Raw genomic sequence first — 12,603 nt, forward strand, 5'->3', positions numbered from 1 at the left:
GTACGGATAGTATGTATATTGGAACACAGCACCAGTCTGGGGCTCAGAGCTCCTCCACCTGTAGGTGGACCTGGTCTGTGGCTCAGAGCTCACACACCTGTAGTTAGACCCAATCTGATCACAGGTGAAGGTGATGCTTTGTGTTGGTACATTAGAGAACACACCAGTCTTTGATTGGCGCGTCAAACGTTGAAAACAAACGCTGTGAGCCGCCTGTCACAACAACTCTGTGTTCCCACTGAACGTTCTCGTGAGGATCACTAAAATTACTTTATAGTCGTACAGCCGATTGCTGTCACTGCATGATTGGACCCCCTCTGATTGCCAATCATTTTGATTTAAGAAATGTAAGGTCAGGGGCTGAGACGCCAATCAAATATCAAATTAGCTTCTGGCCTGGAAAGACAGCATATTGCAAGGCTCTGCTCACATATTCTCGTAGATATTGAACTGAAAGTTGAATCACAATACAACAGATCCCAGTGCCTCCAGCCCACCCAGTGATTTGGGTTTTGTTTGGCTGTGCCCTCTCTGATGCCCATGCCCAGACCACTCGGTTGTCATCGTTTCAGACCACTCTGTTCCTCTATTTCATTGTTAACAGTCAGCTACCCTGAAAATCAAGCCGCAAGTTCTCTTAATCATCCACTCAGGGACTCATCTTAGAAGAGTTCACACCTCGATGAGTGAAGGTTTCTTTTTTCGTGTTCCCTTTTTGTGAGGAATCCCAGAGATTTCAATAAGTCTGCTTCACTATGAGCAGAAGGCTGTGACAGTCAAAAGAAGTGCTGTAAAGGTATGGACGCAGCAAGGAAAGGGCCGCACACACACAGACCAGTCCTTCACTCAGGCAACCACAACACAACCAGAACATTTATGAGACCACCATGCGCAGGATAAAATGTATAGAGAGCCAGGGAGCAGAGATACACCTTGAGTCTCCTGAGTCTGCTGAGTCACTTCAGTCTCCTGAGTTGCCTGAGTCTCTTCAGTCTCCTGAGTCAAATGAGTCTCATGAGTCTCCTGAGTCTCTTCAATCTCTTCAGTCTCCTGAGTCTCCTGAGTCTCTTCAATCTCTTCAGTCTCCTGAGTCTCCTGAGTCTCTTCAGTCTCCTGAGTCTCCTGAGTCTCTTCAGTCTCCTGAGTCTCCTGAGTCCCACCGCGGGGCGTGGAGTCTGAGCTGTGTATTCAGCTTGAGGAGGTCTGACGGGGGGGCGGTGGTCCTGCTTGTCTTCCAGGGTCTACCAGCTCCTCAGCGTCGGACCACTGGCTGGTGCGGCTCCGGGAGAGCAGCCAGAGAGACAGCCTGGGCTCGGCCGGGTCGCTGGGGGCCCCCCCGGGACCACTGCCCCCCGCCGACTCCCCTGAGCTGCCGGTGTTCAGAGAGGAGTCCTCCAGACCAGCAGAGACCAGTGAGTCCCGCCGCCACAGTGTGTGTGTCTGTGTGTGTGTCCTGTACCTCACACTAACGTGGTCTCTGTGGCACCTCCAGGCCCGGCCCCGGAGCCGTCCACACCGCAGGGGTTCCGGGGACCACGGGTCCGGTCCCTCAGTATGAGGTCTCCCACCCGGACCCGGGAGGCCCTGAGCAAGGTCCTACCGCTGCGCTGGTCCCTGGGGGCCCGGGAGCGCTCCAGACCCCCCCAGGCCCCCGCCCAGACCCCCGTCCCGCTGGTGGAGTACCTGGAGTCTGGGCGTCGCCCGCGCTGCTCCAGGGAGCCCATCGCCGCCCTGGTGGCCACGCCCCCTCTTGCCGTGAGGGGCGTGGCCCCCGAGGGGGGGTGGGGGGAGCCGGGGTGTGGCCCTGGAGGGGGGAGCCCCTCCCCCCGCAGACCAGAGGGGCAGAGCAGAGCGGGGGTGTCTGAGAGGACCCCCAAGACCCCGGAGGAGCCGGGCTGGCCCCGCCCGCCCCGGGACCCGGGCCGGGCCGCGGACCCCCAGCTGAGAGGGGCCATCCTGGGGGGCCACGTGAGCCACAGTGCCCCCCCGAGCCGGGACTCCACCCTGCGGCGGTCCAGAGCCCACATGGGCCCCGCGGGGCTCCCCCTTCAGACCGGCCCCCCAGGGCCCCCCCTGCAGAGGGACCTGCTCCACACCGCGCTGGACAGGAAGCAGCGGAGCCAGGAGAGCCTGCTGTCCCCCCTCAGACCCGCCTCCATGCGGCGGGACGCCCCCCGTTGCGGCCCCCCCCCCACGGCGGTGGAGAGCCTGATCCGGGCCAGTGGGCTGTCCAACGGCACGCTAAGCGGCGGCGAGGAAGCCCGCGGCGGCACTCCGGCCCGCGGGACGACCCAGACGCACCGTCACCACGGCGACAACCCCGCCGCTGACATCACGCGCGCCCTCAGCTCCAGCAGCCTCCCGGGGGGGCCGGACCAGAGCCTGCGGCGCTGCACCTCGCTGCAGCGGAGCGGGGAGCTCGGCCTCCACCCCCTCCAGCCCCTCCACCCCCTCCAGCACCGCCCCCTCCAGCCCCTCCACCCCCTGCAGCATCACCCCCTGCAGCACCACCAGCACCTGCTCCGCCGCTTGGCGGAGAAGCCGGGCTGCGAGCCCCTCCCGAGGACCCAGTACAGCACCACCTCCCTGGGCCGGCAGGGCCCTGGCCTGGGGGTCCGGTTCTGAACCCCCCCTGTTCCTCTTGGGGGCCCGGCTCTGCTCTGATCTCCAGTGGAGCGGGAAGGCTCCAGGCTCCATGTTCCAGGTCAAGGTTTCGAAGGTTCTGAACCTGGAATGTTGACCCCCACTGGCACCTCTTTCTCGGGGGGCCGGTTTGGGGGTGCGGTGCAGAATCGCAGGTCCTGTGAACAAGAGTTGGCCGGAGGTTTTCTAGCGAGACGTTTTGAGCCAGGACACGTTCACTAGCGTCTCCTGGTGGAATCAATATTCACTAACACCTTTCTATGTGTGTCAAAGTCACAGTCTAAAGTTTATGAATGACTTTAATGTCTGGTTGGCTTGGATTTAAGTAGGGGTAAATATGGTTGAAGAGGGATCAGCGAGTGTCCGTAGTGCCTTTGAGCAGGAGAATTAGGAGGGGGGCTCTCCTTCCTCCTTTTCCAGCTGCCAAACATGTTCCCAGACATGAAGAGCCCAGCCAAGGGCTCTGAGCACTTTCTCCTCGTTTCCTTGAGGATCACATAATAAAAGATCACCAATGGAGGGAGGCAGCGACGGAGAGAGACGGGGAGAGAGACACACGCACATGCACACGCACACAGACGCACACGCATATGCACATGCAGACAAAGTCACAGCATCATTTATATTTCAAGCACATCTGATATTTTCCCTGCTGATATCGACATTGATCAGAAAGTCTAATTGAGTCAAATTACCTAAGCCCCCTGATTGGCGGGGGGCTGGGACTTCTTCAGACATGAAAGTCCTGCTTTCAGAGAGCAGAACCGGGAGGAATAAGTCATTCCCCTCGGACGGCCCTAAACCAGTCACCACAGGGGTGGCCGATTGGCTGAGTGCCGCTGGGGAGGACGAGGGGATGCTGAAGGAGGTGGAAATGAAGGATGAATGTAGTGTTCTGCCCATGCTATCTAGGGGGGCATCAGGGCAGGCAGGCAGGACGCTGGCAGCTCATTACCCTGCGGCCCGCCTGTCTCACTATTGGACTCTTTTCTGCACTAGAATGGTGGCTAAAGATTTGAGCTTTTGTGTTTTCATTTATCTGTTTGTATTGTTGGAAGTGCCTCTCAGACATCCCATAATGATAGCGACTGTTGCCATCAGTCCTCGGCCAGACTGTCTGAGCCCATCGCCTAGACAACCTGACCCCAGACCACCTGACCCCCCCGGACCACCTGACCCAGAACACCTGACCCCCCAGACCACCTGACCTAGACCACCTGACCCCAGACCACCTGACCCAGACCACCGGACCCAGACCTGACCCACCGGACCCACACCTGACTCCCCATAAACATGAAACATCAGGCAGTCCACTCTGTTAATTTACCGAAATAATCATTCGTGAAGCTTTGCCGGAACCAGGCAGTATATAACAAAATACTTTTAAAAAAATATGTTCAAAAATACTGGTAAAGCTAGAAAGGAAATATTTCAAAGAGCAGTTGGTTATCTCAAATAAAATAACTTTAAATTGGTTTGAAAATAGCCATGACAAAGACTCTTTTCTTAACAGTTCCGTTGGAAGAGAGGGTTTGAAAATGAAGGCTATTTTCCCATCAGTGTTTTCCTGTCTCCTCATGTGTTGATATTCATGCGTTGTGGCAGGAACCAGCGCAATAACAGCTGCTCGGCCGCACTGAGCTGCCTGCTCAGGACAGGCTGCAAGTCGCTGGGAATGGAAGACCAGGCTGTCAAACAGATCAAAACCCTGCTCACAATGTGCTTCCATCAATGTAAGATGCATACTGTTCATATGGAGTCTAGCTCAAAATAATGGGCAGGCTTGGAGAGTCGGCCCGATACAGTAAGGTGGGGTGCGATGCCCACTCTCTGAGACAGCCCGTCAGGAGAAGGTAGTAGCTCAGTGAGTCATACAAGCAGCCCTTGACTTCAACTCTATAAATCAATATTAAATATAGAATTTGAATATCTACAGGGGGTTGGAACAGTTACCTGTGCTTCCATTAGGCTTCGTTATGCTTTTAGAAAAGCTGCACATGCGTTTGTATTCCCTGAATGAGTGCAGGGGTTCCCAACCTTGGTGCTGGGGTCGAACTTGGGCTAATTCGATCATCCACTTTAGCAAAAATGTATTTGTTTTTTTACTGTATATATAAACACATGGCTTCATAGCCTGGAGGAAACTACTGCTAACCCCTAAGTGTGTAGTAGAGCGATGCCATCACGGCTCCCCCAGGGCCCTGGGGAGGGTAACTATTCTATTCTATAAAGATAAGTATGGATATGGTCTGCAGCAGGCCTGAATAGAGAGAGGCCAGGGCTTCTCTGGGGCCCATTGATCTTTTTTATTGATCATTATATTATTATTTCACCAGCCCTTTGGCCTTCTCTTGGCCCTTCACGTATTGACAATCCAGGCATATTGTGAGGGAAAAAACGACTTGTTTGTGCAAAAGTTTTTAATTTTTGAAGGTTTTATCCTTTCATGTTGCGTGAGAAAGACAGGAAGGTATGGGAGAGAGAGGGGAGGACATGCAGCAAAGGACCATGGACAGGAATCAAACCCGGGTTGCTGTGGTCAGGACTGGGCCTTGATGGTACGCGCTATACCCAGTGAACCACCAGGGCACCCCCAAAAGGTAAAGTTGAGGTTATTACTTCCAGAGCTCGAGATGAGATCCAGGGCCAGACAGGGATGTCTACGTCATGTGATGGAGAATAGGTCAACGTCATGTGATGGAGGAATAGGTCTACGTCATGTGATGGAGGAACAGGTCTACGTCATGTGATGGAGAATAGGTCTACGTCATGTGATGGAGAATAGGTCCACTTCATGTGATGGAGGAACAGGTCTACGTCATGTGATGGAGGAATAGGTCTACGTCATGTGATGGAGGAATAGGTCCTTGTCATGTGATGGAGGAATAGGTCTACGTCATGTGATGGAGGAACAGGTCTACGTCATGTGATAGATCCTCGTCATGGGTTTTTCGGGGGATCTGTGCCATGTCTCACTTTGTTATTGTTGCACTTTTAAATTAATCTAGTTTCTTTCAGAATATCACAACTAATCCTGCTCAGTTGAACCCCTCATAGGGGCCGGATATACCAGGATGTGAAAAGACAGGTCAAATGAAGAGATGTTCTTTGGCTATTTATTTATATATGCAAATATAAGTTAAGACTTGTCTGTGTATGTAAAAATCACCCACCATCCCACACACCAGTGTGTGTGTTTGTGTGTTCACGTTGTGGTCACCAGAGCACACGAACACAGCTCCGTACAGAGCCAAACACACAACGCTCTCTCACACACGCTGTAGCGCCGCCTTCATTCAGCATGGAGAGACACTGACACTCAGAGTAGTGAGGGACGGGGGGGAATGGAGGCAGGGGGCTGGCCTCAGGGTCTCAGGGGGCTCGGAGCCTCAGGGGGCTGGCATTAGGGCCTCAGGGGGCTCGGGGCCACAGGGGGCTGGCATTAGGGCCTCAGGGGGCTGGCCTCAGGGCCTCAGGGGGCTCGGGGCCTCAGGGGGCTGGCATTAGGGCCTCAGGGCCTCAGGGGGCTGGCCTCAGGGGCTCAGGGGGCTGGCCCCAGGGTCTCAGGGGGCTGGCCTCAGGGGGCTGGCATTAGGGCCTCAGGGGGCTCAAGGCCTCAGGGCCTCAGGGGGCTGGCCTCAGGGGGCTGGCATTAGGGCCTCAGGGGGCTCAGGGCCTCAGGGGGCTGGCCACGGGGCCTCAGGGGGCTGGCCTCAGGGGGCTGGCCTCAGGTCCTCAGGGGGCTCAAGGCCTCAGGGCCTCAGGGGGCTCAGGGCCTCAGGGGGCTGGCCACGGGGCCTCAGGGGGCTGGCCTCAGGGGGCTGGCCTCAGGGCCTCAGGGGGCTCAAGGCCTCAGGGCCTCAGGGCCTCAGGGGGCTGGCATTAGGGCCTCAGGGGGCTGGCCTCAGGGGCTCAAGGCCTCAGGGCCTCAGGGGGCTGGCCACGGGGCCTCAGGGGGCTCAGGGCCTCCGGGGGCTGCCATTAGGGCCTCTGGGGGCTGGCATTAGGGCCTCTGGGGGCTGGCATTAGGGCTCAGGGGGCTGGCCTCAGGGCCCCCGGGCGGTGAATGGAGGCAGGGGGGGCTGGCCTCAGGGAGCCTTGGGCCTGCGGTCCCAACGATCCCTCCCTAAGTGGCCCTCCAACACCTTACAATCAGAGCCTATTAGGCCTCTGGCAGCGAGCCTCTGACAGCCTCCGCTGGCCTCCGTCAAACTTTTTTTTCTACCTTGAAGTACATGTCCGACCTGGTATGAATGGTGAGGGGGGTGTGAGGTGAGGATGACATCTCCTGATGATGGAGCTTATCGGGAGGATGAGTTTGGACTGAATGTAGGTGATGATAAGGGTTATTCATAGAGCTAGCTCTGTGATGGCAGATGGACTGGTTTAAAATGCTAATTAAACAAAAGGTACTTCTCACACAACCTATCTCACAGCTTCATTTACTTCAACCCTCTTCTTGACCTCTTTTTCCATCAAGTTTGTTTTGTCAGGACTCACTGAATTGGATTCAATTCAGTGCATGAAACAGGGAGTTAAAACTAGCCCGAAATTCTGCTAGCTAGCAAATGGCCAAACTTACCCCGAACTCGTGGAACTTCCCGGCGAAATAGTCTTCTCGTTGAAGAAAGTAATCGGTAATCCTCATTGCTCGCTGCCAGCTCCTGCCTGGCACGGACTGCAGCGTTAAAAAGACGGTTAAAAACCCGACCCTCTCGACCTCCAGCTGATCTGACATGGTGCTAAGATGTAAAGTGAACACAGGTGAATTGAAAACGTCCGTAGTGTCTTGTGGCTGTGCCTTAGGGGCAGGATCTGGAGGTGAAGTGTAGAGAAATGGACGCCCCATACAGAGAGATAAAGCCATGGAAACAGGTGTGACACCGGCTGGCAGAATGCAGGTTTGCTGCAGAATATAAATGCATCGAGTGAACTGAAATTTAAAGTTTAGTTGATATAACAGATGTATTGTCGGCCTTCTCATTGGTACCATAACTAAAAATGGCTGAACTTGCTAAAAGGGATAAAATTGTACGGTAAAAGTGTTGCTTATGTTAAGGGACGCCGCCATGTTGGATTTCAACATTCAGCTACGTTACTGGCATGGTAACCTATTCCCAGAGCCATAGAGAGAGAAGAGTTGTGACACTCGCTGATCTCGCCAGCAGGGTGGTCACGTGGTTCATGTATAGTTATAGTTCTGTGCCTGTATAGTTCCATAACACGGCGCGCTGCTGTGTTCTTCAATGGGACTGACGATTGCAGTGATTGCAATATTGGATGATGAATATAAATTAAAAAACACGTTTTTAAGTTTGAGGGAAAGCTTCACGTTCGTGTTAGCATGGGTAGCACTAGGCTACTGACTTTAGTGGCTCAACCTTAACTTTTACCTTACATCTGTTCTGAAATCAAAGATGATTCAAGATGTTAATTTTTGCGCAACTGGACTATTGGATTTTCTTGATTTTGCTTGTAATTCCGATTCACTTACCCGTGGTCAGAGAGCGCTTGAGAAAGCAGAGTAGCAACAGTCCATTTAGCATTTATTTTCCAGGCAACTTCTTCTGATGAGGCAGGGGCTGACCACACAACCATGGTACTTTTAGGACTAAGCTATACACAAAGTATCACATATATTAAAGAATAACAAATCATTATGCTTGGATGAATGAAATAGTATGTTTTTTATTTAACAATGGGTGAGACAAGAATGTGTGTGTGTAGCCAACTTGAAAAACCAGAACAAAGTGAAGGAACAGGGATGAATATTGTATATATAAATTTTAACAAGAGAGGAATACGGTGAGGAACGGAGACAATTAAAAAAGCAATACAAGTAAAATGGACCACTGGTTATAAAACCCTCCAGCAAATGCAGATTCAACTGCCATGTAAAGCTGGACCCAGTGTTTGAGATGAGTGTTTAGAGTGTTTAGAAAAAAATCAACAAAAAAAAAAGATTCTAAGAACAACGACGCAAACATACAGTAAGTGTGAACAAGAACAGCAAAGTAGAGCCAGGGGGTATCAATAAATAAAACAAAGTTAGTCATGTGTGGAACAAGAACAACAAATGTGTAAACAGGTGTGCATGTATATCTACCTTGTAAAACAAGAACAAAGTTAAGGAACAGGGAGGAATATTTTAAGTTATTAATAAACAAAGAAAATACTCCACATACATCAGGCTGAGGTTAAGGATAGTAAAGTGCATCAGGTCAAAAGGAAGGACAACAATCTGAGCAGTCGCCGCCGCCACCAGCAGTCGCCACCACCAACAGCCGTCACCAGCAAAAGCCGCCACCCCTAGCAGCAGAAGGCAACACCACCATCCTTCGCCACCACCAGCCAGCTCAAGCAGCCATCGCCTCAAGCAGCAGCGACCTGCAGCAGCAGTGTTGGCCGGCACCAGCCAGCTCAAGCCACCAGCAGCTACCACCATCAGCCGCATACACCATCAGCCGCATACACCATCAGCAGCAGCAGCCGCCGCCACCAGCACCAGCAGCCACCACCTGCAGGAGAGTGAAAATAATCAGACAAGACCTTGAATAGCCTGTAGGTCAATAAGTTTCCTCACACATGGACAAATTGCTGCCAAGTTGGGGAAGGGGTGGACAGAAGCTTACATTATGAAAAAAAAGTGACACTACTGTCTGTATAATAACATTTGAAAGCTCGTCATTATGGCCTTTATTTTTTGTGTGGAATAATTTAATTTCATATATGTAATCCAACAGCCTTTTCAAGGGTATAATTAAACAAAAGCAACCTTATTTCTACTAGCTATAGCATCAGACACACAGTAATCCAACACCGTAGCTAACACCGTCAGGTTCAGAAGGTTAAACCCGTGGTTAATCAACCTTATTGATTCTAGTAATCAATAAGGTTACATCAATAACTAACTAAATAAATGTTGCCAGAGATTCACTACTTAACTTCTGGTGTAGTGATACCTTCACAGCTGGCGAAATCGAGCTGACTAGCAGGCAATGACTGAAAATCGGTCGTCTACCAAGATAAAAATATATATAATTACGCTGTGCACTGTGTTGTAATGGCACTAGTTTATGTGCAGCGCGGAGCGTGCAGGAATACATTTAGGTTATATGTATGTGTGTGGGGAATGGGGGAGTAGTGCAGAAAGTAGTGCAGAAAGTAACGGCGAGTGGAATGTGCTCTTGCTTGATGCTCTCACATGTTAATAATAACGAGTTAATAAACCTTTGGAATTAACATCTGATTCAAGCTCGGTAATTTTACATGGTGTCAGAAGTCAAACTGGAAGATGGCGAAATTTCCACCTCCCGAAAACTTTGAATTCTCTCAACCTCAACTGTGGCCGGAATGGCGGCAACGTTTCCAACGCTACAGGATTGCAACGAAACTTCATAAAGAAGCGGGAGAGGTGCAGGTCTGTACACTGCTCTATTCGTTGGGAAAGGAAGCTGAACAAGTTTTCAAGACATTCCAATTTGATCAGAGGGGCGACGAGAACAAATATGAGACGGTGCTGGACAAGCTGGACACTTATTTTGTGCCTAGAGTGAATGTCATTCACGAGCGAGCCCGCTTTCATCAGCGAGTACAGAAACATGGCGAGAGCGCGGAGGAGTACATTAGAAGCCTGCATGAGATGGCAGACACATGCTCCTTTGCCGATGTTAAGAATGAAAATGTCCGCGACAGGTTAGTGGTGGGCCTTCTTGATAAAGCACTTTCTGAAAAGTTACAGTTAACACCCAACTTAACTCTTGACAAAGCGGTCGAGTTCGTAAGACAGTCAGAGCAAGTGAAAGGACATGTTAGTGAGCAAGGCGCGTGTGCTAGCGGAAGCACGCAGCTCAGTGAAGTTGCAAAAAGAGGGCAACGTAGCACTACAGCTAAACCGGAGCGCCGCCATGTTCAGCGCAAGGGGAACAACGCGAAACCAGCGCCGGATAGGCGCGGAAATGGATGTTACAGATGCGGGAAACATCATGCTAAAGGCGACAGCTGCCCAGCAAGGAACGCGGAATGCCACACCTGCAAGAAGATGGGACACTATGCTTCCGTGTGCCGTTCGTTCATTGTCAACGAGGTCAGTGCACGTGGATACAGCAACGGTCAGAGCCATACACCACTCCTTGGCGCAATCACGCAGGTTACTGACACGAATGATGCATGGATTGTAAAGTTGCCAATTCACGGAATACTGGTGAATTTTAAGATTGATACTGGGGCAGATACAAGTGTTATATCTGAAAAGACTTTTAGCTTAATGAAAAACAAACCAAAGCTCAAGAAAGTTGATACTGCACTTGATAGCCCAGGGGGCAGACTGAACTGTCTAGGCTATTTCATAGCCAACATGATGAGAAAGCAGAAACCGTTCAGGTTCAAGGTGCATGTGATAAGAGGGGATGGCAGTCACCTTCTAGGGAGAAATGTAGCGGTGGCGATGGGCCTAGTTAAACGCATTGCTGAATTGAAAGAGCAAAATACCCCTTATCCATCTTCTGATGTAGGACTTCTGAAGGTAAAGCCGGTAAAGATAACATTGAAAGAAGATGCAGTGCCTTACAGTGTTTCAACGGCAAGACGTGTGTCTGTGCCTATGCTCTCTAAAGTTAAGGAGGAACTAGATCGCATGGTAGCCAGTGGTGTCATCACCGAAATTAAAGAACCAACAGAGTGGTGTGCACCTATAGTGGCCGTGCCAAAGAAAAACAAAGAACAGATCCGGATATGCGTGGATTTAAAGAACTTGAACAGAGCAGTGAAGAGGGAGAAATATATACTGCCCACAATTGATGACATTTTGCCTAAGCTGGCTCATGCTAAAGTCTTCTCACTGTTGGATGCTGCTAGTGGTTTCTGGCAGATACCACTGGATCCCGAGAGTGCAAAGTTAACTACGTTTATTACCCCATTTGGAAGGTTTTTCTTTAATAGACTTCCTTTCGGAATAACAAGCGCACCCGAGATCTATCAGCGAGAAATGGCTGAGATTTTGAAGGACCTAGAGGGTGTGGCTACATACATAGATGACATCCTAATCTATGCAGAGACCACCGAGCTTCATGAGGAGAGGCTCCAGAACACCCTCAACACGTTGAAAAGAGCCGGATTAAAGCTGAACAACGACAAGTGCCTGCTCCGTCAGCGACGGCTCAACTACCTGGGCCACTGCATCGATGAAGATGGAATCCGACCGGACGAGACCAAAGTCCAAGCCATCACCCAGCTGCAACCACCCAACAACGTGCCCGAGCTCCGGAGAATCTTGGGCATGATTCACTACCTTGGCAGGTACCTCCCAAACCTGTCAGAAGTGACCAAGCCACTAACAGACTTGTTAAAGAAAGAGGTAATGTGGGGTTGGGGTGCTGCACAACAGGAGGCCTTTAAAAGGGTGAAACAGTTAGTCACTGAGGCTCCTGTTTTAGCATTCTTTGATTTAAAGAAAGACACAGTAGTCAGTGCTGATGCAAGCAGTTATGGGCTGGGTGGGGTCTTACTACAGTTACATGATGAACAACTGAAGCCAGTAGCTTACTGCTCAAGGACAATGACTGATGCTGAAAAGCGCTATGCGCAGATTGAAAAAGAATGTCTTGCTGCAGTCTGGTCATGTGAAAAATTCTCTAGGTACTTGTATGGCCTGGACACATTCACATTACAGAGTGACCACAAACCACTCATTCCACTCATTAACAGCAAAGATCTAGACTCAGTACCAATGAGATGTCAGAGACTGCTGCTGCGCATGATGCGCTATAGCCCGAAAGCTGAGTTTGTTCCAGGGAAGCAGTTGGTCATTGCAGACACCCTGTCTAGACATCCTCAGCCGGAACTGACGCAGGACATTGCAGAGTTGACCAGTGACCTGGAGGCTTACGAGGAGGCTGTTCGTGAGGCATGGCCTATCTCTCCCAGCAAGCTTGACATGGTCAAACAGCACACGCTACAGGA

At 51.3% G+C, this 12,603-nt stretch overlaps 1 protein-coding gene across 1 annotated transcript in view; it reads left to right on the forward strand.

Moving 5' to 3' along the window:
- The window catches only part of LOC307082623 (ubiquitin carboxyl-terminal hydrolase 43-like), a gene marked incomplete at both ends in the record, with an annotated part of 66,899 nt that extends 64,274 nt beyond the window's left edge, over positions 1-2,625 (forward strand). The window contains 2 exon segments of the mRNA XM_079746247.1: positions 1,239-1,412; positions 1,493-2,625. Of these exon segments, the coding sequence (XP_079602373.1) occupies positions 1,239-1,412; positions 1,493-2,625 (1,307 nt within the window).
- Positions 2,626-12,603: the final 9,978 nt, after the last annotated feature.

Source organism: Pollachius pollachius (assembly GCF_949987615.1).
Source record: "Pollachius pollachius genome assembly, chromosome: 11".
Taxonomy (NCBI): domain Eukaryota; kingdom Metazoa; phylum Chordata; class Actinopteri; order Gadiformes; family Gadidae; genus Pollachius; species Pollachius pollachius.